Raw genomic sequence first — 24,334 nt, 5'->3', positions numbered from 1 at the left:
AAAACTATTATTTAGCTTACATGATCAACTGGAGAATATAGTCAGGGAACAATGAGAAGAAAATGTTCGATGTCATTGCAACCATGGGTATCAGCATAGACAACTGTGTATCAATTGTATATCATCAGTCAGTATAGACATTTGTAATGATACAAATAAATTTCAAACAGGTAAGAGTTAAAATTGGAAACTCATCAGAATATATTTTTAAAAGGGCATTTATCCCACTTGTAAAAAGGGAGATGATTCCATGATCATTTTTACAAATATACAAATGATATAAAGGTACATTGTCAGAAATAAGATGAGTGATTTATATATTAAAGCAAAATACTTGTAGGAAAATATAATTTTAAAAAGAAATATATTGGGACCCCTGGGTGACTCAGCGGTTTGGCGCCTGCCTTCCGCCCAGGGCGTGATCCTGGAGACCCGGGATCGAATCCCACGTCGGGCTCCCTGCTTGGAGCCTGCTTCTCCCTCTGCCTGTGTCTCTGCCTCTCTCTCTATCTCTCTCTGTCTCTCATGAGTAGATAAATAAAATCTTTAAAATATATATATATATATATATATATATATATATATATATATATACACAGAAAAGAGAGCAATGAAGTTTTCTGAAAAAAAAAGAACTCACCAAAACACCAGTAGGTCACTGATACAGTGTACATGTCAGCTGATCATTAAACTTAATTCAGCCAATGTTTATAGATCACCCACCAGATGCTCAGGACTCAGCAGTGACCAAGCCAGGACCATGACCCTTGCCACCGCATTGCTTACAGATGCCACTGGGCAAGAAGAGAAATGAAGAGTTTTACATAGAAGAAACACAGCCAGTACATCATGGCATGAACACAGATATAACTCCATTGACAATTACAGAAATTCAAATTAAAACAACTTGAAAGGACTGACACAAACCTATTAAACCAGCAAAAATAAACATGAATACTGAGTAAGACACTTGGCAGGGTCGTAGAGAAATGGGCACACCAATCAATGCCTTACTGCTGGCACTGTAAATCCGTTCCATATGTGTGGAAAGTCATTGGCATCATGTGACAAAAGCCATAAAACTCTTCTCCCAGCAAACTGTTCTGAATTTGGTATTTCCTTTCTGAAAGATACCTCTAGGACATAATTCAAAAGGAAAAAAAAAGCAATTCCCACACACATGGTCAAAGCACTGCTATTTGTAATGAGAAGTTAGGGGAAGGAAAGAGAAATGTCCAGCTGCAGGAGGAAACTATACCATCCATGCTATACCTTCAGGGTGGACAGCAGAGAGCCAGGAAGAAGCGCGCCTGTCTCCTCAGCACTCAGCACGCCAGGCTCCTTGACCCAGGATACCCTTCAAATCTTAACCCTATACAACATCCTCAGGAAGGTTCCTTTGACCCCTAGTCCTGATCCGATTCCCCCTTATATCTCCCCAAGCTTCCTGCCCATGACATTCTCATCTAATGTCAACTCCCTTATTTGAAAGAACAATTCTCAAAAGCAGAGAATTTAGCCAAGTTGGCTTACCCTGTGTTTGACCCCCCAGTGTAGGGCTGGAACAGAATAAACAGATGGTTGCATGGATGGATGAATTTATGGATGGATGGTTGGATGGACGGATGGTTGGATGGTTGGATGGTTGAAACTTTATATATGCAGTAAATCTCCCATTTACGTAAGACTTCATAGCTGACAAAGAACTTTGCCAAACATTCTACTTTAATCACCTATAAGGTAGAAATTTTTGTCTTTATTTAAAAGTTGAGAAAGCCGAAGGTTCTCTCAACAGCAAGTTAACAGTAAGTTAACTGCAGACATTTTGGGCTTCCCCCTCCCCCCCTTCTCAAATAGATGTTGGCAAAATTAACTTGGAACTAGTGACGGAATATTTCTTGTAAGCTTCCTATTTTTAAAAGGAATGACTGAAATACTACAGGAGAAAAAAGCATAGTGATTTTTTAAAAGAAAAAAACCTCTATTTAAAAAGGTTTTAGTAAAAAAAAAATAAAAAAAAAAAATAAAAAATAAAAAGGTTTTAGTGAAGAAAAAGTGATACATTTTATTAAACACCTTTTGGCATTCAGATATTCTTTTTTAAAAGATTTTGTTTATTCATGAGAGACGCAGAGAGAGAGAGGCAGAGACGCAGGCAGAGGGAGAAGCAGGCTCCCTGTGGGGAGCCCAATGCAGAATCAATCCCTGGACCTGAGATCACAACCTGAGTTGAAGGCAGACGCTCAACCACTGAGTCACCCAAGTGCCCCCAGATATTCTTAACTACAGAGACCAAACTGGTGGTTACCAGAGGGCAGGAGGGGGGTGAGGGGTGGGGAATGGAGGAAACAGATGATGGGGATTAAGGAGGGCACTTGTGATGAGCACCAGGTGATGTATGAAAGTGTCACATCACTATATTAAACACCTGAAACTAATATAACACTGTACGTTAGCTCCACCAGAATTTTTAAAAATTAATAAAAAATTAAAAATGAAGAAAAACTTTGAAATAAAATACTAAAAAAGAATTATATTGGATTAGGAAGCATTGTGGAGTGACTCTCCAGTTATTTTCCTTATTTATCTTAATACATTATTTTGTTTTTCTCTTTTTATGTCACTCTGAGAATTTTTTGTTTTGTAAGTATATCTTGCATTTCAACCTTGTCATTTGGTTCTTTAGCTGTGGCCAAAGACAGCATTTCCCATAACTTAAGCATTGTTTTTACACTGGTCACCAGGTTGTCATTTTCATTCTCAGACTATTAAAGGTACGTTTAAAGCTTTTTAATTTAGTAAGTTGATTATTGACTTTATTATTTTTTTCAAAGACCCTTGACTTGGCTTTATTTATTGACTTCCTTGTCTTGACTTCATTCCAGCATTTCTCTATGCTTAGTCTAATTATCTTAATTTTCCTGTTTTCTTTTAGCTTTCTACTCTGACTAGGGTGGGGTTGCTTTACTATGTTTCACTTTTTTTTTTTTTTGCAACTGTAATCAGAGTTGTGCGCTGTCTTTTCCATTACTTGTAATACTTTTTTTGTTCTAAAAATATATTCTTCTTTTTTTCTAAAAATATATTCTGTTGTGACTTGGTTTTCCTCTCCTACACAAACATGACTTACAAGGGCATGTTTTCATGTTCAAAGAATTGGCAACCCTCATTCTGCTTCTCTCGGTTCTGCCTCAATTTTGCTTTTGTCGTCAGATAAGATAGATCAGGTGTTTGCCTCTCCCTGCACCTTCTTCCTATTCCTTTTTCCTTTTTGCTTTTCCTTCATACTCAGAATTTAATCAAGTAATGGGTAGGCTCATACCTGTTTGAACACAGAATTCATTCTCCTGCCCCCTACCATTGGGGATCCCGCATTTTTATGGCAGTGTGTCGCTCTACAATTCCTCTATTCATTTTTTGCATATTTGGCCTATCATCATCTGCTGGCATTTTTCTTGAATTTGCATTAGTCTTTCTTTTACCTATTTTGCCTGGGGTTGGAACATAAAGATTCAGCATGGTCGTATTTTGGGAGTATGGCTGTTTGAGCATCTTTATTACTATCAAGGTGCTTTGGTTATTTCTCTGAATGCCTTTGAAACCATGCCAGCTTTTCCACGGCCATGAGAACATAGTGGTCCGGTAGGAAGAGACCAGACAGAGCATTCGGCACCTGAATTGCCATCCTGGCTCTGTTACCTTTGAGCAAGTTGTCTCTCTGAGGTTCTTTATATGCCAGACTTTACAGGGTTAGTGTGAGGGCCAGCTGAAAACGTGAACACAACAGTCTGTGAATGCATTGCAAAGAAAGCATCACCGAGATGGTGTCAGCATGTGATCACAGCCCAATTTCCAGTTTCCCTGCTGGACCTTGACCTTGGAGGCAACACGTGGGTCTGTGTTAACTGTTTAAAATGCCATCATATGTTTACTTGTAAGTTATTTTTGTGCTTATATTTCCCATTGATCTCTCTTTTTTTTTTTTTTTAAGACTGAGAGAGACAGAGACAGCAGAGTGAGAGAGAGCATGAGCTAGGGAGGGGCCGAGGGAGAGGAAGAAGCAGGCTCCCCACTGAACAGAGAGCCCAATGTGGGGCTCTATTCCAGCACCCCAGGATCATGACCTGAGCTGAAGGCTCAACCAGTTGAGCCGCCCAGGTGCCCACCCCCGCACCATTGATCTAGTTTCTATAGCAATATTTCCTTTGTTGGTTCCCCTTAAATCATATTGGCAGCTAACCACTAATTCTGGTAGTTACAGTATTTTGAGCAGACATGCTTTTTTTCAATGTTGATAGTGTGTTTTGTTTTGTTTTCTCCTTCAATCATTTCATTAACTAAGTCATTGAATTAATCTTCTTCCTGAGTCAGAGAGGAAGGCTGAACTCCCCTTCCTCTTTATCTCTCTCTTCCTTTACTCCCTGTATTTATTCTCAGGTCACTTTTGAAACTCTCCTTCACATGATGGAGCCCTCCGAGGCTTTTTGCTAATTTAATGACCAATCTTACCGTCCTTGTCCTTCCCTATTCATATTTCTAATCTACTTGTCTCCATGGGCATCCTTTTTGCCTTCTAGAATCTCTATTTCTTTCTTTTCCATTTTAAATGTGTGGGCCTCTGTCCATGGAATGTTCTAGGTTCTAGGGTCTTGATTTCTCTCACCTGCATTTGGCTTGTTACCATCTGTATCAGCACTACTGTACCAAAAATTGGTTGGCTTGGATAACAGAGATGTACTGTCTCAAGTCCTGGAGGCTAGAAGTCTGACATCAAGGTGCTAGCAGTAGTGCTTTGTTCTCTCTCAGATCTTGAGGGAACCCTTCCTTGCCTCTCCCTAGCTTCTGGTGGTAGTTGGCAGTCCTTGGCATTCCTTGGCATGTAGACCAATCATTACAGCCACATGCCATTTTGTCCCTGTGTGTCTCCACATCGTCCTGTCTCTTCAGGGACCTATCGTTGTGACTAAATTTCCCCTCTTCATAAGAAAACCAGTCATATTAGATGAGGACCTATCTTAATGACCTCATTTGACTTAATTATCTCTGGAAAGACCCTCTCTCAAATGATGGTCACATTCTGAGTTAGCGAGGGTAAGGGCCTCAACATATCTTTCTTTTTTTTTAAGGTTGATTTATTTATTTATTCATAAGAGACACAGAGAGAAAAGACGAGACATAGGCAGAGGGAGAAGCAGACTCCCTACAGGGAGCCCGATGCAGGACTCAATCCCCAGACACCAGGATCATGACCTGAACCGAAGGTAGACGCTCAACCACTGAGCCACCCAAGCATCCCTCCAACATATTTTTTATGGGGAACACAGTTCAGCCCATAACACCATCCTTGTGGCCACCACCAGCCACTCCATTGCTCTTGGTCTGGGTCCACCAGTCATGGCCACTTCACAGGCATGGGCAGTTGTCCAATCTCCTGCTCGTCCTTACATGTTGAATGTCCCATCTCTTCCTGAGAACCTTTCCCAGCCAGAGTGCAGGGACTTGAGCAGCAGGTGTTTGGAGGGTTTCTCCCGGGGGCAAAGAGGCAGGCGTAGTAGCAAGCACAGTGGCAGGCACAGTCAGTCAGGTCTTGTATGGCATAGCCCTCACATGCACGGGGAGGCTGGGACAGAGCCACTGTCTCCAATGTGCTGATCCTTTATCCAGCCAAATCCTTGTCATCCATGGCCTCCCCTGACAGTCTGGGTTCATGGAGGACATTTGCAGGCATCTTCATTTGTAGGGTTTCTTTTGATTTATTCTTCAGGCTTTTCGCTGAGTCAGTTCTATTTGGATTAGACCCATTCGTTTGGCAGTTTCTCCAGCTGTCTGGTTGCTCCTTCACATATCAGAAGGTGGCTGTTATCTTTCTGGCTGGGACAATAAGGAGAAGGCACTCTGCCATCACACCCAGAAATTTTTGCTTAACCACCCAAAAAAAGGCTTGGGTTTTATGTTGGATTAGCAAATACATTTTAGAAGATTCTGTGGCTTCCTGTCCCCTTTTAACATGTAAGGATGGATCTTTGAACCTGCACTCTGGCGAAGCTGTTCTCTACCTAACCAATGGCAGAGGCGCACAGCCCCCTGCCAACCCACAACTCTCAAGGTGAAAAGCCAGGTTGAAAGCATCTGTAAGCCACAGCCTTTCACTTAACAATTAATCTGTCTCCAGCCAATAAGGGTTGCACTGATCCAAAAGCAAGCACAAGTGATGCAGTTGTGGCCTGCTGGCTCTTTCGGTGGTATTTTATGTCTGGTAGCTTCAAGAAGGTTTGTCAAGGCAGATAACTGCCCTCCTGGACCGCAGTCCCCATCGCGGGACAAGGAGGTCTTTGTATACAGAAGCACCCCAAACATCACTCTCTGCCTTGAGCTGTGCCCTTAAATACCTTTAGTCCTTGATTCATTCCTAATCACTACCTTGGGAAACAAGTTTCAAAGTCATTACGCTATGCCTTCTGGAAAAGCAGTACTTCCTTCTCTTTTGCCCAAAATTTATGAGGCTCATCCTTGAAGACAAACATGAGCACGTTTCTGTTTGTTCCAGAGCAGGGGTGACTTAAGCACGGCACTGGTGAATTGGTGGGGGTCTCCGCATCCACCTGCTTTTGATTTTTCAATTCAGCGTGCATGGATTTCATTATGTAATTGCTGGCTTTGCTCCCTTGGAACTTTGTTTATTGTGATCCTTCCCAGGGCTAAACACAAATAAGTAATAAGGACTTTGGGGCTTACCCGGCTAGCTTCCCATGTCAAGTGCATGGCCATCTGCTTACCTCTGCGTGTGTTAACTTCCCTTCTATCACTTTGTAAACACTCGGGCACCCTGTGATGTGTGGGCACCAAAATGAAAATCACTTTTGTTAATGACAGTTTTCAAACCAACCCAAGACCAGGTAGAAATCTCACCTGTTTTGGGTTTGTGGTTTGTTGTTTGTTTGTTTGTTTTTCCAGCCGCCAAGCCCAGAAATCTTTTCACAAGGATGTCTATACTCTGAGTGTATTGTCCTGTTTTCAGACTTCTACTTTTCACTAGTTATCCTGGGGAGTGAGTTTAACAAGATTTCCACCCTGCAGAAACTCTGGCAGGGGAAAGACCTCGAAAGAGCTCTCAGTTTCAGGAACTGGCAGCATCTGCTTCCTCATGTCCGGCAAAATCAGTGGCACACACAGCCACTCCCTTCTTATTGGTGATTTTCTTCTAGCACATGCATTTCCCTACAGGTGTTCTTTCTTGGCTTTGTGGTCGACGTCACCTGCTCACAGTCCATGAAGATCAAGAAACCCATGAGTTAGGGTGATCAGATGCACGTTCAACGCACGCATGTACAGACACACACACCGGAGCCTTTGAACCGGGAACTCCCTGAGCCTTGGTTCTGTCTGCCACGTCCGCGTCTTTAATCCGCCTCAGTGCTGACAGGATGGCTTGCAAGTAGCAGTACTCTGGCCAACGTGGCTGAATGTACATGCACAAGAGAAGCAAGATGGTGTCCTCATAACAGAGCTGCAGGTGGTAACACAGACCCCTGCTGGGAACGAGGAGGGCAGTCCTTGCACCGAAGCTTGCAGGATGAATAGAACTTAGGGGGTAGGAGGGCCATGAATCCCAAGGGACAGAAACCAGAGCAGGGTGCAGAGCAATTGGGGTAGCAGAGTGGAGTGTGAAGACCAGCCAGGACTGCAGAATCTTGGATCCTTGAGTGATCTCATGACGCCTACTGTCAAAAGAAGGCCAGTTTTCAGGAATAAGCTTTTACAAAAGCTCTCTCAGCTCCAGGCCCACCAACCTTGTGTTTCCCACAGTAGCCAAGCATGACCAGACCACGCACATTCCAGGCGGAGTGTGCAGCCCCAGAGCACCCCAACAGCCCTTTGGCAGATGGCACAGTCAGCTACTGACGGCGAGGCCACACTCCCATGGTCCCCACAGCTTACCTAAGAATTTCAGTGCTGCGTCCACTTTCTGAGCTTTGTGGTTCATTCACAAACAGGCAGTTTCTGTGTTTAATTGGCATTTTTTCCCCTTGGCCTGGAATCCTCTGCTCTCAGGGGCATGCCTATCCCCCAATTTCTTCTACCTACAACAAATTATGAACTCCATAAGCCCTCTGCCAACAGGAATGCAGAGGGCAAGCAGAGGGCAGGGAGGAGACAGGCATAAAGCTGGAAAGTGGTTGGGGAGGCTGGCAGTGTGGGGCTCCCCGGGGAAGGAGGTCAGATGTTCAGCTGCAGACAGGCTGGGGGGTCAGGGAAGGCTGACATTTTAGGATGATCGATCCAATTAGAGGTGTGAATGGATGGATTGCATTCTCAGTGGTTTGATTCCTGTGAGTGCACAAACATTCATTTAGTGTCTGCTGCATGCTAGCCATGCTGCTAACCATCCAAGGCTGTGAGTCTAGGCTCTGTCTGTACTGGAGGTGCACACAGGCCAGGTTCTGGGCAGCTCACTCAGACCATGGGTGCAGGAGATGATCCTTGGTCTGAGCTAGTGCAGAATGAAATTAGCAGGCAGGTTCATATAAGGGGAGCCTAGCCAGACAGGGCCTGAGAAGGTATCCATGTCCACCACATCATGCCCAAGGCACAACCTAGAGTTAGGCAGACACAGGACTCAGGTCTCCTGAGGTCAAGCCCCTGCTCCTTATTCAATTATAGGCTGCAGTCGATCCTCCAAGAATGTCTCGTGTATGCGTACCATAATCGGTTCATGTCAGAGCAACAATCTGATCAATCTGATTCATTTCTGGCTCTCTCTCTTTTAAGATTTCATTTATTTATTTATGAGAAACACGCAGAGACATAGGCAGAGAGAGAAGCAGGCTCCCTGTGGGAGCCTGATGTGGGACTCGATCCCCAGGACCCCAGGATCATGACTTGAGCCGAAGGCAGATGCTCAACCACTGAGCCACCCAGGTGCCCCATTTCTGGCTTTTTATTTATTTTTGATGGTCCTGTCATTTATTTATAAGACTTTCAAAAGACACCTAAGATTTGTTGTTGAAAGTCAAAACCAAAACCAGCCTCCTTTTCAGCTTCCATCTGGCTGCTGTATTAGTTCAAGCCAAATCCACTTGATGTTGAATGACATACAGTGTGAGTGGAAAGTCAGACTGTCATCCCAGCCTTTTGGCTTTGTGTCCAGCTGTCTGGGCCTAGGCCCGGGTCCAATGTATTTCTCCAAGAACCCAGGAAGAGGAGGCCACCAGGCCCTTGGAGGGCCTTCTGTTACTTGGCATTGCAAAGCCTGGAACAGTGACCTTCCTGTCCACCTGTTCCTGGGTTGGCTATCATGCTTATCCCAAGGCTCCCTACAGGAGGACACTGTCCTTCTTAGCACACAAACCAGAGAGATCCTGAGTCTAGAAGTGACCTAGACATCGTCTGGTCCCTAAGCACTTATTTAACAGATGAAAACCAACAATAACCTGATGAAGGGTGATACAGTTATGAATTATGGAAAGATTAGGAATCCTGATACAGGACAGAAAATAGTCATAAAGACATTTCTGTGCTAACTGGGACTATTTGAACGTGGACTGTGAATTTGATCGTATTGATCAAATGGTAAGTATATGGTGGTCACGTAGCAAACCATTCTTGTTCTGTAGAGATACATGCTGAAGTATTTAGGGGTGAAGTGCCACCATGGTTATAATTTACGTAGAAATTATTCAGCAAAACATAAAAAGTATGGGTAGGCACCTGGGCAGCACAGCTGACTAGGCATCCGACCCTTGGTTTCAGCTCAGGTCATGATCTCACAGATCATGAGATCGAGCCCCAAGTCAGGCTCCATGCTCAGCAGACAGTCTGCTTCAGACTCTCTCCCACTCTCTGTCTGCCCCTCCCCCCCAAATAAATAAGTAAATCTTTTTTTTTTTTTTTAATGAAAAATGTGTGGAGGGAAAGGAGAGAAAGCAAATGTGGTGTTGGATTAACAATGGAATCTAGGTGGAGGGCATTTCATGCGTATTTGCTGTCCAAGTCAGCTCTTCTGCAGTTCTGAAATTTTTCAAAATAAAATATTGTGGGGGAAACAGTAATGACAAGAGAAACAGCAATAGAGTGACTTGTCTTTTAAAAAAAAAATCAGCTGAAGTTAAAACGCTGTTCTCTTAACCCCACATCCAGCAGACCATCACCTGTGCTTCTTCATCCAGGTGAATGGAGAGCCAAGACCAGAGCTTTGAGAGGGTGTCAGAGACCCTCCCTTCCAATCCTGGCCGGGTCCCCAAGGAGATAAAGACCAGACTCACATCGCCATCTAGTGGTCACATAAGGAAGTCTGTCTGCTGCTGCCAGTTTTGAAAGCAAACTTAACCCCTGTTACTGGCCTTTCCCGCAGTTGGCTTGGTTGTTCCATCTCCCTCTTGGCCAAACACTGATTTTTGTTTCTCTAATTTTCTCATATAGATTTCCAGTTGCTTTGGAGACACAAGACAAAAAGCTGATTTCCAATCCCCCAAAACTGAGTCAAGCCCCAAATTCTTTGATCCAGGAAAAAAAGAAAAGCCCTGCTTGTGTATAATGAACCAGATCTTTTTTACCACCACACACCAGCAAGCGGCTGGCCTTTCTGATGCCCTCTTGTGGAAATAAAGGCCAACCAAATGAGAAAAGCAAAGGCTATTTATTCCCAGCTCGCTGTAGCCAGGGAGTCAGCTACCTTCACTTGCATTTTGGCAGAGGACTGGGCAAGCTTTATAGTGGGAGAGGGGGAAAGCCTCAGGTGTGCCCTCAGCCCCCTGGAGGCTGTTGATGGGGAAGCCGGAGGCAGCTCACTGGGAGTGTCCTGTGTGATTGGCTGGGGGAGCACTTTGGCTTTCTCTGGTTGATTGAAGTTGGATGTGGGGAAGCTGTCCATCATTAATCACATCCTGGCCATTTGGGCTGATTGTTACAGAAGTTACTGTTTAGCACCCTGGATTGTGATGCTAGCTAGCCATGGCAGTGTGGTCGCCTACAAATCTGCCTTAGAGCAGGCTGGCTTCCTGGGCTGGTTATTACAGAGAACGGGGTGAGGGGGTTAGTTTCCCAGGCAGGTTGCCATAGGCTGCATGTCAAAGTTTTGCTTTTTATATATCCTGGCCACTGTCTGTATATTTGGACTTTCTCAGTTGGGAAGCAGCCCATCCACAAAGCACCCAATGCGGGGCCTGGTGTGTTGCAGGCAGCAGCAGCTCTAATCACGGGGGTGAGACCCCTGGAGGGAGGTCGGAAGACCCAGGTGTGATCTTCAGCCTTCTTCTCCAGCCTGGGGAGAACTCTCCAAGTGTGGGTGGCCTCCTCTGTACAGAGCAGGTGCTGTCCAGCTGATTCCTGCCCTGTAAGATGCGCCCCCTAGGGGCTGGAGCGTGGGGTGGTCTCGCAGAGACCATCTGTGAGATAAAGATGCGGGTGGGAATAGGTACCTCCTCAATGCCAGCCCACCACTTGGCCGAGGTCCTGACACCCTGGGACTCCAGCTGAGATAAACAGACAGACTCACGTGGAAATAAATCATTGCTTTATTCCAAGCCGACACTGGCCCTGGGCTCACCACCTGACGGTGCTTTCTTTTTACTTTCTCCAAACCCAGGCTCTTCGTGTGAAATGGTCCCACCTCAAGCTACCCTGGGTGGATCTAGACTGGCTAATAGACATCTCCTGCCAGATCACCGAGCTGGACCTTTCTGCCAACTGCCTGGCTTCCCTTCCCTCGGTCATCCCCTGGGGTCTCATCAACCTCCGGAAGCTGAACCTCTCCAAAAACCACCTGGGGGAACTGCCTGCTGTGCAGTCATCGGACGAGATCATCTGCTCCAGGTGGGCGCTCGCCCCACGCAGGCCCCTTGGAGGGGGCGTGGGGACCCCTGTACCCAGCCACCACCACCGTCCTCCTAAAGGTACTCCTTAAATGGAGTTTGTGGTCTTGAAAACAAATTCTCAGTGGCAGGGGAGAAATTCTGCCTTCCTTTACACCAGCTCTGAAGAATAAGATCCCACTTCCTTTCGAGGTGAACGCAGAGAAGTCTGGAAGGGCTGTTTGTCTGGCACGCCTTTCCACTGCGTACCAGTGGCCACGCGGCCCTGCTTGCCTGAGGTGTCCAGGTCTCCGTCCTGCAGCCGCAAGTCAGGAAAGTCAGAGTGCTTCCTGGCGGGTGGAAACGATGAGGCCCAGGGGTGCCAGATTTTATCTGCCCTCCCAGGGAGAGTGGGAAGGGCCTCACAGAAAGACCTCACCCTGAGTTCTCTGGCAGCAGATGCACAGTATCGGCAGCTCCTGGTCTCCTTTTTCAGGAGGCCTTGGGAAGAGGCCTGAGCCTTCCCCCTGAAGCTACGTGGGAAGGGGAAGCGCCTTCCCTTCACTGATGTGCAGTAATCCTCATTTTATCTATAGAGGATTTGAGCCGATTTCAAAAGCTGTGGCTCTGAGTGAAATAAGAGAGAATGTTGCAAAGAGCACAGGGTCAGAAGTCACCCACAGGGAAGAAGGTCACACACAAATGTTTTAAAAACAAGGGCCTTCTGAGTGGGGGTCCTTAACCAGGGCCAGACTCGCGAGTCCAAATGGCCAGAAGCACAGCCCAGTGGCCTTCCAGCAGCTTTCAGGGCACCAGCTTACTTTGCTCTCATATATTGAGAAAGGTTTGCATCCCTGTGGGCCGGTGAGACCAGGGCCTACCAAAGAGACATGGGGCTTTCTTTGTCTACACGGGACATAGTCACAGTTAATGCGTTGAGTGAGCGTAAGTCATATCACTACGTGTTCAATGCACACTATGCAGCTTTATGCGAATGGGAAAGAGAAATATGTCTACAGAGAAACATGTAGCAGTGATGCTTTTCCTCTTTCTTCTGATGCCTTGACTGTCTCCCTCCCCAACCACAGACTCCTTGAAATCGATGTCTCCAGCAATAAACTGCCCCACCTCCCACCCGGATTCCTGCACCTCTCAAAACTTCAGAAACTGACAGCTTCCAAAAATTACTTAGAAAAACTGTTTGAAGAAGAAAGTGGTATGTTGTATGGTCAGCAACCTCTGCTACTTTGTCATTTTGTCCTTGATAGGAATATTTCACCAACTTCTTTCCTGTCGCCCTAGCCACTAACTGGATCGGTTTGCGGAAGCTGCAGGAACTTGATATTTCTGACAATAAATTGACGGAGCTCCCCGCGCTCTTCCTTCATTCCTTCAAGTCTCTCAGTTTTCTGAATGTCTCCAGAAATAACCTGAAGGTGTTTCCAGATGCCTGGGCCTGCCCTTTGGTGAGTCTCATGCTGGAAATCGTGACAGGCCAGTCAAGCCTGCATCTCACGGGAACCAGAGCTCTGTCGGTGCTCTGTCTCCCTTTTCCCCCTTGGTGGCCACGCTGGGGGGCAGCATTGCTGTTCCCCTGTTACCACCACCCAGCAGTGTCACTCAGCATCCAGCCCCTGAGCATCTCAGACAGGTGACTCACCTGAAAGCCAGCCACACCCTCCACATCACCCTGCCCACCCCCCGCCCTGGCTCCAGGCTTGAGATTCCTGCAGTAACACCCTAGAACTTTCCACAGTTCCAGCTTACACGTCTGGCATAGGAGGAGTTTTGCCCCCAGAAGGGGGCCACGGTTCCTTTCAAATAGCTATGAAATCAGAACAAAGAAGAGAAGAAAACATAATCTGCATCCACAGCACTGCCAACTAAAATGGTGTTTTTGTTTCTTGGGAAGTTTGCTTGTTAAAACAGATGAAATTGGGGCACCTGGTTGAGCATCTGCCTTTGGCTCAGGTAGTGATCTCAGGTCCTGGGATCGGGTCCCGCATTGGCCTCCCTGCAGGAGGCCTGCTTCTCCCTCTGCCTGTGTCTCTGCCTCTCTCTGTGTCTCTCATGAATAAATAAAATCTTAAAAAGAAAAATAAATAAATAAAATAAATAAATAAATAAAAATAAATAAAATCTTAAAAAGAAAAGAAAAGAAAAGAAAAGGAAAGAAAAGAAAGCGGAATAGCATAAAGAATATTTGTGTTTTATTGCCATCAGTTTCAAACCAAGAAATTCTCCATCACTAGCATTAACATTCTGGTTTAAACATATGTGTGTGGGAAACCGGCTCCTCTCTAGAGCTGGGTCCTGAATGATGCCATTATTTCCAAGGACAATAGGCCAGATGTTCTGGAATGAAGGGAAGGGAGCATGAGCCACCTTCGTCTCCCTGAGGAAACCATTCCGGTCCCTTCCTTAGAGCAAGGACAGGAAAGCGAGACAAGGACAGTTTGTAGCCATTTATGATGGAGCCTTATTGGCATGTTCTGATTTTTCACATCAAATTTGGACATGGTCTTTTCTCCTAAGCACCGCTGCACTTACAAAGCTAATTAATATCTCACTCTCTTTCTCGTCCTACTCCTAGAAATGCTGTAAAGCATCCAAAAATGCCCTGGAATCTCTACCAGACAAAATGGCTGTCTTTTGGAAAAACCACCTGCGGGATGTGGATTTCTCAGAAAATGCCCTCAAAGAAGTTCCCCTGGGGCTTTTACAGCTTGATGTAAGTTCGATAGGGCTCTCTTTCTCATTTTTTGGCTTTTGTGAGGAAACCAGTCCACATTGCAGGGAAAGCTAGAGGCTTCTTCTGAGCTTCTGAGACCAGGAAAAAAAAAAGTTCAACTGTCAAAAACATGCGTGTTTATGAGCAAAGATTGGGAGGAAATGAGCAAAATGAAAACAGATATGTAAGGGGAGGGGAGAGCGTGGGTTTTTATCCTCCAGGACTCTTTGATGTTGAAAAGTGTAAGCGCAGCCCAGCAGCCCCCTTTCTGGCCTTCTCTGGCTCTGACCTCCTAGGACAGGGGTGACACCCCCACCCACCCCGCCCCCCAGGCATACTGGGAGCAAAGCCCAGAGAGCACTGTGGGGTGGTGCGTTCTTGCCCCTGTCTCCCTCCCCAGAGGCAGCAAAACTGGAATTCCTGAGGGTCAAAAGCTTTGGATGTGAATGTGGGAAAGTGCCTTTTGCCGGAGCCCTGTGTGCACCCCAACCCTCACTCCCCTCCATGGGGCTGCTTTCTTGTCTTAGGTTGTTTGCAGATCTGCTCCTGTCTTCCCCACTCAAATACAAGCCCCTTAACGCAGAGCATAGACCATGTTCACCTCTTGATTCCTAGAGCCAGCCTCAGATCAAGGCCTGGCAGGTGTTGGCAGGAGGAACCAGGGCACCCCCGGGCAGAGTGCACAGGCCTAAGCCCCAGTCCGGCCATGCAGGCCATCCAGGCCCCCACAGGTTCTCCTGCAGTGGAAGTATCTTCCCCTCATGTGCAGGGACACCTCCCACCCTAAAGGACCAAGAAGGTACTTTCCATCTGTGTGGTCTCGGGGAGGAGGGCCATGAAGTCTCAGGCCCCGGGGTGTGCACATTTCAAGGGAGGCCCTGGCAAGTGAGGACATAGATCCCTGCTCCCCTCAGGGGCACCCCTGGCCATAAGCTGAGTCCCCTGCTCTGAGTAGATTTCTGCATTTCACACCAGCCACATGCCAACTGGGTTTGCTGGTTCCCACTGTGGCCAGAAGCAGCAGATCAGGAGGGAAGGAACTTAGTCCAGGACCTTACCCCTCAGCCCTGTGGGGATTCATGTTTGTTCACCATCTCCCCCTCTGGATGGGGGTCCTGGGAGGCCCTGCACAACCCCAGCCAGGGTCCTGGCACCTGGCGCAGGCGTGGCCTAATGAGAAATTCGGTGACAAGCTGGTTGTGATGGTGGGGGCAGCGTGCCCCCCCTTGGACAAGGGAGGCCCCCAGTGATGGCATCAAGAAAGGTTACAAGGAAAACATGTGAAAAGTCCAAGGGTGGAGCTTATACCACCCCACACACAGTTTATGGTGGGTGGACAGAAGGTCAATGGCTCAGGAGTCCACAGGGGGCACCTGAGGCACACGGGGGCGGTTCCCAGGGAACTGGCCAGCAGAGAGGGGCCTGGCTGGGGCAGGTGACCATCTGTGTCCCTACACTGCTGCCCCTGCACAGGGCATCACCTGAGGGGGTCACAGGAGGCAGCGGCACCCTGCAGTGGGCTACAGTCCCTGCCCAGCAGTGTGACACCCGGGCCTCCAGGCCCCACAGCACCAGCCGCTGCTCCCAGGACAGGCCCATGAATATCAGTCACTCTCTCAATGCTGAAAAGTACTTGAACTCCTTTCATTCTGGAGTAACTGCCTGCCACTGACCTGGAAGGAAGGATCGTGTACAAACCACCCTGGGTGCTGTGCTGGGTATAATTTTGTGAGTTCTAAGAGACTGTGGAATCTTCTAGAAGGTGAACAGGCTATCATCGTTTGGCTGCATTTTGTTGGGGAGCTGTCCCTCTCCTCAGTCTCTGCTCCCTTCAGGCTCTGACGGTGCCTCTACCTGTCTTTCTTTCTCTCCCAGACCCTTATGTCCCTGAGGCTCCAGGGAAACCAGCTGATGGCCTTGCCACCTCAGGAGAAGTGGACCTGCAGACAACTCAAAACCCTGGATCTGTCCAAAAACCAATTTGGCAAGTAAGCATGGGGGCTCTTTACTTGGGTAAGTTCCCAGATATGTGTGGGGAACCGCAGTCAAGCACCCCCTTGGGTTGGTGTCTCTGTTGGTTTGTTGGGGCTCTGCAGGCTCTGTGGGGAGGGAAAGGAGGGGACAGGGAGGAGGAGCTTAAACAAGAGACAAGAAACACGCATTCCGCGCCCCCCCCACCTCCCCACCCCACCCCATGCTTCTGGAGGCAGGAAGTCTGAGGTCAAAGTGCCAGTGTGGCTGCTTTCTTCTGAGGCCTCTCCCCTTGGCTTGCCTAGAACAACCTTTCTCCTGTGTATCCCATGGTCCCTCTGTATACCTGTGTCCCAATCTCCTCTTAGAAGGACACCAGTCAGATTGGATCAGAGTCCATTCATATGACCTCATTTTAACTTATTTGCCTCTTCAAAGATCCTACCTCCAAATACAGTCACCTCTGGAGGGCTTCGGGTTTAGGACGTCAAAATATAAATTGGGAAGTGGGAGGTGGGAGTGTAGTGGGCACAATTCACCCATGACACTGTCCTCCTCTTTTAAATTTTTAAAGGTTCCTGGAGGGGTTCCCTGGGTGACTCAGTGGTTGAGCATCTGCCTTTGGCCCAGGGCATGATCCCGGGGTCCTGGGATCAAGTCCCACATCGGGCTCCCTGCATGGAGCCTGCCTCTCCCTCTGCCTGTGTCTCTCATGAATACATAAATAAAATCTTTAAAAACTAAAGATAAAAAATATATAAATAAAGGCTCGTGGAGGATCTTATCACATCAGCCTAACCTGTCATTCTGTTTCAAGGTTTTGGGTAATAACTAATCAAAATGCACATCTACTGAATAAAAACGACTCCCAAAGCCTTCTAATAAAAGGTGAAAATGTGGGGATGGGCACAGCTGGCCCTGGGGGCCCTGAAGATCGGCCCTCCTGTGTCACTTGCTGAAGCCCACTGCTTAGCAGAACTTGACCCCAGCCCACTCCAGGTGAGAGTGTGCGATATAGAACAGCCCCTGGAATGGGCCTACCTACCAGGCACAGAACAGCTCACAGCTACCTGAAATGGAAAAGCTCAAGAGTGGTTATGCCAGCGTTAGATACCTCTGGACATTTTTCCCACCCCAAAGACTTGGGAGCATAAGCAGTGCAATTAGCAGGCCGGGGCTGTGAGCACTTATCTAGCAGCTGCGGGGTTCCCAAACGCCCTGCAGATGGAATGTTCTCCTGTATATCCTCATGGCTCAGCATTAAACAGTAGCAGCAGAAGTTGTCATGCTGTCCTCAAAATCTGATTTTTTTTTTTTTTGCCCCTGCAGAACTGAAGACGGAATGAAAACAAAGCGTATTTCCTTTTTCACCACCAGAGGGCGGCAGCGTTCCGGGACCGAGACAGGTGTGTGTGTGTGTGTGTGTGTGTGTATGTGTGTGTGTCCGTCCGTCCGTCCGTGGGGTCAGATGAGACACCGGACGGGCAGTTCTCTGCTCCGCCACCGGGGGTCGCCCTTGCATGGGGTTTTCCCTGAAAAACCTGAGCGCGTGCTGTGCCCGTTGTTCATCGAAGTTTGGCTTGCAAATGTACGGAAACCCTCCTTACCGTTTGCAGTCCGATGAGACTGGTGGTAGCTATTGTGCGGATGGCTCTGCCGTGAGTGAGCACTGCCCTAGAGATGGTCCGTGTGCCGGCACCTTCTGTAAGGGTCACAGCAGGGAGTATGGCTTGGGGCTCCCCATTTTGCAGATGAGGAAGCTGAGGCTCCCACCGGGTTGCAGTCGTCTCAAGCTCCCATAACAAAGCACCACAGACTGGTCAGCTGAGATAATAGAAATTTATGCTCTCTCAGTTCTGGAGGCTGGAAGTCTGAGATCAGGCTCCTTATGAGGGTCTTCTGGTTGTATTCTCAGAGACAGAGCAAACTCTCTGGTGTCTCTTCTTATAAGGGGCACTAATGCCATCATAGGGACCCTACGTTCATGACTTCATCTAAACCTAATTACCTCCCAAAGGCTCCAGCTCCAAATATCATCACATGGGGCGTTAGGGCTTAGATGTATGAAGAGGATGGGAAGGACACGATCGGTCTGTAGCACAGGGGCTGTGGCTGGTCAGTGACAGAACTGGGTTTCAGCCCGGCACCTCGGGACTCCAGCCCCGAAGTCAGGAAGGGTAGCACCATAAAGTCCTCACTGCCACACTTAGAGTCTGGTGAAGCCCACATGGGAACACAGCCCCCCTGTCCTGGCCAGCCTGAGTTTCTGGAGGGGCTTGGGGGCTTCCCTCAAACTCACCAGAAATGGCACGGTTCCTAGTGTGTTTCTCCTGGTCTTACAACCAGGCCAGGTCAGTAGATACTATTCCAGGAAAACAGACTTCTCTCATTCTCACAGATCTTCTGTGAGATATGGGGCAGCTGAGGACCTGTCCCTCCAGCTGCTCAGCCAGCCCTCTTTTTTAACCTGAAAGCTAAGACTTCTAAAGCTAGCAATGCACACAGAAATATCCCTCAGGACACTGTCCTGTAGAATGGGAACCAACATGTAGGTCATTCTAAATGTAACATAACTTTCTTCTTTGGCTCAGTTCATGTTGGCAAGTCCTTTTTTTTTTTTAAGATTTTATTTATTTATTCATGAGAGACACAGGCTCCACGCAGGGAACCCGACGTGGGGCCCATCGCAGGTCTCCAGGATCAGGCCCTGAGCTGAAGGCGGCGCTAAACCGCTGAGCCACCAGGGCTACCCTGGCAAGTGCCTTTTAGTACAGATGGTATAAGATGGAGTCGAGGTGTGCCAGAGCCCAAGACACATGTGCCGGCAGTGACCTAAATAATATCCACCTGTTACACTTTCTAATGAACCAGTGTATATATACATATGATACACATATGTATCAGTCATGTAGGAATGTGTGTGTTTACATATGAATGAAAAAGTAATATGTCATCAGTGGAACAGACCTAAGTCAAGATAGGAATTTAGTATATGACAAAGGTGGCATTTCAATTTTGTGGGGGGAGAATGTTTTATCATTTTAATACGTACTGTGGTATAACTGCCTGTCCAGTTGGAAGGGATAAATCATAACACTGGATTCCCTACTTTATGTCAACTGCAAAAATTCCCATGTGGATTTCAGACTTAAACAAAAAAGAAAACAGGAAACATTTAGGAGAATATAGGTAAAATTTGGGATGGAAAAGACCTTTAAAAACTAGGTGGGAAATCCAGAAGCCATTAGAAAAAGACCAAAACTTCCAGCTTTGGTAAAAATCGAAAAGCTTTGTTCAGTAAAAGGCACCATAAACCAAGTCATAGGGTGGACAGAGAAGAAATATTTTCAACAAAAATCATTGCCACATAAATTGGCTGAAGTCCCTAATACACGAAGCCTGCTTACAAATTGATTTGGGAAAAAAAAATAGAGGAGGGCAGTGGATATAAACAGTTTGCAGAAAAGGAAGTGCAAATGGCCCAGAAACAAATGAGGAGGCCCTATAACACACTAATGGGGACGCACAATTAGGAATTTCATAACTGATCCTTTTTAAAATGAAGGGCCTTAGGACTTGGAACATGGAGTCCAGACACAGGGATTTCACTGGGAAGGAAGGATAAACCAACACTTTCTTCTCATTGACACCCAAGGGGGATGACACGCGTGACAAGTGTAGCTGGGATGGATCTCGTTCAGGCTGCCATCGCTGTGGGGTTGAGCCTCGTTCATTGGAGTGGTTTAGAAAGGCGTCTCCAGGTTAGAAACGCAGAAGTGCAAAGGAGGTAGGGCCCACCACTCATTGAGACTAGCCACTCCCTTGTGAAGCCACCAGAGTACAAGGCCAAAGGCACGCCATGAAAAGCACAACAGGAACGTGTACCAATGTTCTGGAAAATGAGTTTGCCAGTGGCCCACCGGAGCCCCTCTGGGGAGCTAGGTGAAGAGGCCACACCCCTTGGAAGTATCCCTGGCAGAGGTAGATCGTGGCGTTGGCATCTGACAAAGGCTTCTTGAGTGTTTCAATTTCGTCTCGAAAGCTGAGGCCCACCCCTGGATGAAAAGGAGACCCATTGCAAATTCTTCCCCTGTGGAGGGTTATTCTCTTGGGGGCTGTTGATCCTTGGGTAGGGAATTATCTATATAAAAGCTAACTTGTTTGCAGACGGATAGTAAAATTCCAAGGAGATTTATGTACATTCAAGTAGTCCTATTTGTGCGGCAGCCTTGTCCAAAAATAATTTGGACAGCCGTTTTTACGGTAAAATTCAGACCAGCAGAGTCATAAATAACTTAGGAATAATTACAGTTCATAAATACCTCGAGCTGTGCTCCTCCAGGCCCGTTTCTGCTCTGGGCCAGAGACTCTATGACAGGTGTTGCCTCTGTTTGCAGTCATAATTTCTCATTCGATCCACCCGTCGCTTAGAGAGGCTTCAAAAACGACTTGAAAATCAGAAAGTACCAAGGTCAGGTGTGCAGAATGTGTTCTCTGGGAGGAAAGTGAGCCTTTCCTACTGTTCTTTCAATGTGTATTGGGGCTGGCTAACAATCATTCTTTTTCATTGAGGGGAGGAAAAAAAAAGTCCTTTCAAACATTTTTCTTTTTTTTTTTAAGATCCTATTTATTTATTCATGTGTTATTATTTATCTCATGTGTTATTAAGCACAGAGAGGGGAGAGAGAGAGGCAGAGACACAGGCAGAGGGAGAAGCAGGCTCCATGCAGGGAGCCCGACGTGGGACTCGATCCCGGGTCTCCAGGATCACGCCCTGGGGTGAAGGCGGCGCTAAACCGCTGAGCCACTGGGGCTGCCCTCAAACATTTTTCTTACATTCAAAGCCATCTTTAAAAATCTGTTGCACCTTTATTACACTCAAGGAGCCACGGCACCAAGTCCCCTTCCCACAGGGGGCCAGCTAGGCTGGTTCTTTTGGGCACCAATCGCAGTATCCGTTATCGCCTCTCCCGGAACATTCTCTGATGCCAGGTTACTCCATTACCATCGATACCGGACGACATGTGTGGAGAAGAGCCAGAGCGGAGGGAGGAAGTTGTGATCAAGGGCGGCGGAAAGTTTTTCCAGCCCAACAAAAGAATCCAGGCTTCTCTATCTCACTTGGCGGGCAAGAGGGCCAGAGGAGAGGGCTCGGGCCGTCTTTTATCTTGAGTTCTGGGAGCATGGAGTCCTGCCCACCAGGGAGGACAAGGCGCTTTGGAGATTTTACTGAAACCTAAGCCTCTGATCTCCATCAGCGTGTGAGTCCAAGCTCCCTGCCACATTCTCTCTCAGCTCCCACACTCCAGTGGCCCATAGAAGGAGCTCATGTGACATGATCTTAATAGGAATCTCATAATTAGCCTAATTAATGAAGTCTCTTAAATAATAGAGAGCTGGCTGGTTTTTTCAGAGTGCCATCATAGGAAGCATTGAAACCAAGCCCATCTTGTTATTTTTTTACTCCATTGGCTTTTTTTAATTGAAGAAGACGTGTCCGGGGTAAACAGAATTTTTGAACAGTATCAAATGTGTGGGATGAATATCCAGTCTCCTTGTAATTCTCTTCCCCAGAGACAGCTGTGGGATTTAATGTGTCTCTAGTAATGATTATGTTTGTGTCTAACATACACGTATGCGCATGTGTGCCTGGTGTATCCACATGCCTGTAATACACATGTGTGGTGTGCCTATAACATGCCTGTAACATACAGCACGTCAATATACCTGTGTGCATGTGTGGCACACACATAAACATCATATAGCACGAATATGCATTATAGCACACATACATATGACATACACACATAAATGCACGGGGGGGTGTGTATTTGCTCGCAAGCCTGCACACACACGTTTTATAATACACAATTTAAGCCTTCTAGATGTCAGATTCCACTCTTTCCTTTTCCAGTTCACCAGTAGTCCCTGATGTCACTCCATACCCATGGACCTGCCTGCCCCATGCTCTATAAGTTGCATCTTACCCGTTACTCATCCGCCACCTCCCTGGGTGGGGGACACGCAGCCTGTCCCCTGTCTTTGCTATTACAAACAGTGTGCCCACGGAGTGTCCTGCCCTCACATCTTTGCCACATGCTTGCAAGAATGTCTGTAGGACCATCCCCTAGAACGGGAATCCTTACTTAGGTCAGTAAGATGAGCACGTTACTCAGACCGATTTACTGCAATGCCCTGCGGAGGTTTCACCAGCTGGTACACCTGCCTGGCCTGCACGCCGTGATCCAGAATCATCCGCAAACATCCAGTCCGTTTTGCCGTTTCTTTGCAGTGGGTGTGCTGGAATTTCCAGCCTTCCTAAGTGAGTCTTTGGAAGTCCTTTGTCTGAACGACAATCACCTGGACTCGGTCCCTCCCTCGGTTTGCCTCCTGAAGAGCTTATCGGAACTCTACCTGGGAAAGTGAGTACCCAGCCAGCGCAGGCGCACTGGCCCTTCAGGGTGTCCTCCCGTGACCCATCTGAGGACACAGGCAGCAGGGAGAAAGAAGCCCTCTATGGACCAGGAAGCAGCAGGGAGACTTTCAGGACTGGGCTTTAGTCAAAGAGGTAGGGGAAGGGAAGACAGGGGCCGTGATGCCATGATGCACTCCTTGCTACTTGGCTCCTGTCCTGACGAGAACTGCTCAGTTATTCATCCTTCCATTTACTGAGTACCTACCGCCAGGCGCTGCTGAGGAGGCACGGGAGTGTGCAGTGTGCAAAACAAGGAAAATATAAGATAATTCAGTTACATTGCCTTTTTGAGAAGTGACTAATAATCTTTATGGCACCATAATAAATAGAAAATATGACGACACTGGGTGGGGAGGAAACTTAGTTCTAAGCCACAGGGATTTGCAGAAGACAGAGCTGCCATTTGCAATGCTGGCTTTCCAGCGAGAAAGCCTTTGGAATTGCTATCTAATGGAACATTTGAAAGCAGGGGTGCAGGAAAAGTGGACCCTAGAGACTGACGGGCTGCTGCATGTATGTGTGTGTCTGTGTGTGCTCGCACATGTGTGTGTGTCCTCCCATGATGTGTGTGTGTGCCCTCAGCAATCCTGGCCTCCGTGAGCTCCCTCCTGAGCTGGGGCAGCTGAGCAACCTCTGGCAGTTGGACATTGAAGACCTGAACATCAGCAACGTGCCCACAGAGATCAAAAAAGAAGGTAGGGCTTCCTAGGCACTGCCCCCGGAGAAAGACTGCTTAAGTCCAGAGGGTAAGGACCTGGGCTAGAAGCAGCTGGGCGACCTGTGCAGGTTACCCAGAAAGTGATTGGTGCTGAGCACCAGTGTATTGCAATTAACCATAGGATAAAACTATCCGTGATTCTGTGGGCAGGAAGGATATTGTCTATCCGAACACCATTCGGATTCCACTTTTGGGGTAATTATGACTGCACCTTCTTCGCATCAAATCCAATCGCCCTCTCCACTCCCTACCACCCATTAGAACATATGGAAGGTATTCCTTCAAGACAGGATTTTGTTTCCCAAGAGCTGTGAGCATGTTCTTGTCCATGTGTCAGCAGCATTTTCCCCCACTCTGTGATTTTCTGTAGGCCCCAAAGCGATGTTATCTTACCTGCGTGCTCAACTGCGGAAAGCAGAGAAGTGCAAGCTGATGAAAATGATCATCGTGGGTCCTCCTCGCCAGGGCAAGTCCACCCTCCTGGAGATCTTACAGACGGGGAGGGCCCCCCAGGTGGTGCACAGCGAGGCCACCATCAGGACCACCAAGTGGGAGCTCCAGAGGCCAGCTGGCTCGAGAGCCAAGGTCAAGGATGGTCGGCGTGCAGAGTCCCCATGGGTGGGAGGGAGCTTCCTGCGCCCCTTCTGTCT

At 47.5% G+C, this 24,334-nt stretch overlaps 1 protein-coding gene across 5 annotated transcripts in view; it reads left to right on the top strand.

The window, feature by feature from the left end:
• The window catches only part of LRRK1 (leucine rich repeat kinase 1), a 121,332-nt gene that overhangs the window by 58,651 nt on the left and 38,347 nt on the right, over positions 1–24,334 (top strand). For all 5 annotated transcript variants that reach the window (XM_072796599.1, XM_072796620.1, XM_072796624.1 and 2 more), the window contains 9 exons: positions 11,585–11,811; positions 12,878–13,005; positions 13,092–13,255; positions 14,383–14,520; positions 16,396–16,508; positions 17,821–17,897; positions 22,784–22,913; positions 23,549–23,661; positions 24,055–24,269. In XM_072796599.1, coding sequence (XP_072652700.1) covers positions 11,585–11,811; positions 12,878–13,005; positions 13,092–13,255; positions 14,383–14,520; positions 16,396–16,508; positions 17,821–17,897; positions 22,784–22,913; positions 23,549–23,661; positions 24,055–24,269 — 1,305 coding nt within the window. The remainder of the gene's footprint in view (positions 1–11,584; positions 11,812–12,877; positions 13,006–13,091; positions 13,256–14,382; positions 14,521–16,395; positions 16,509–17,820; positions 17,898–22,783; positions 22,914–23,548; positions 23,662–24,054; positions 24,270–24,334) is intronic.

Source organism: Canis lupus, chromosome 2 (assembly GCF_048164855.1).
Source record: "Canis lupus baileyi chromosome 2, mCanLup2.hap1, whole genome shotgun sequence".
Taxonomy (NCBI): Eukaryota; Metazoa; Chordata; class Mammalia; order Carnivora; family Canidae; genus Canis; species Canis lupus.
This window is presented reverse-complemented; position numbering and strand designations above follow the sequence as displayed.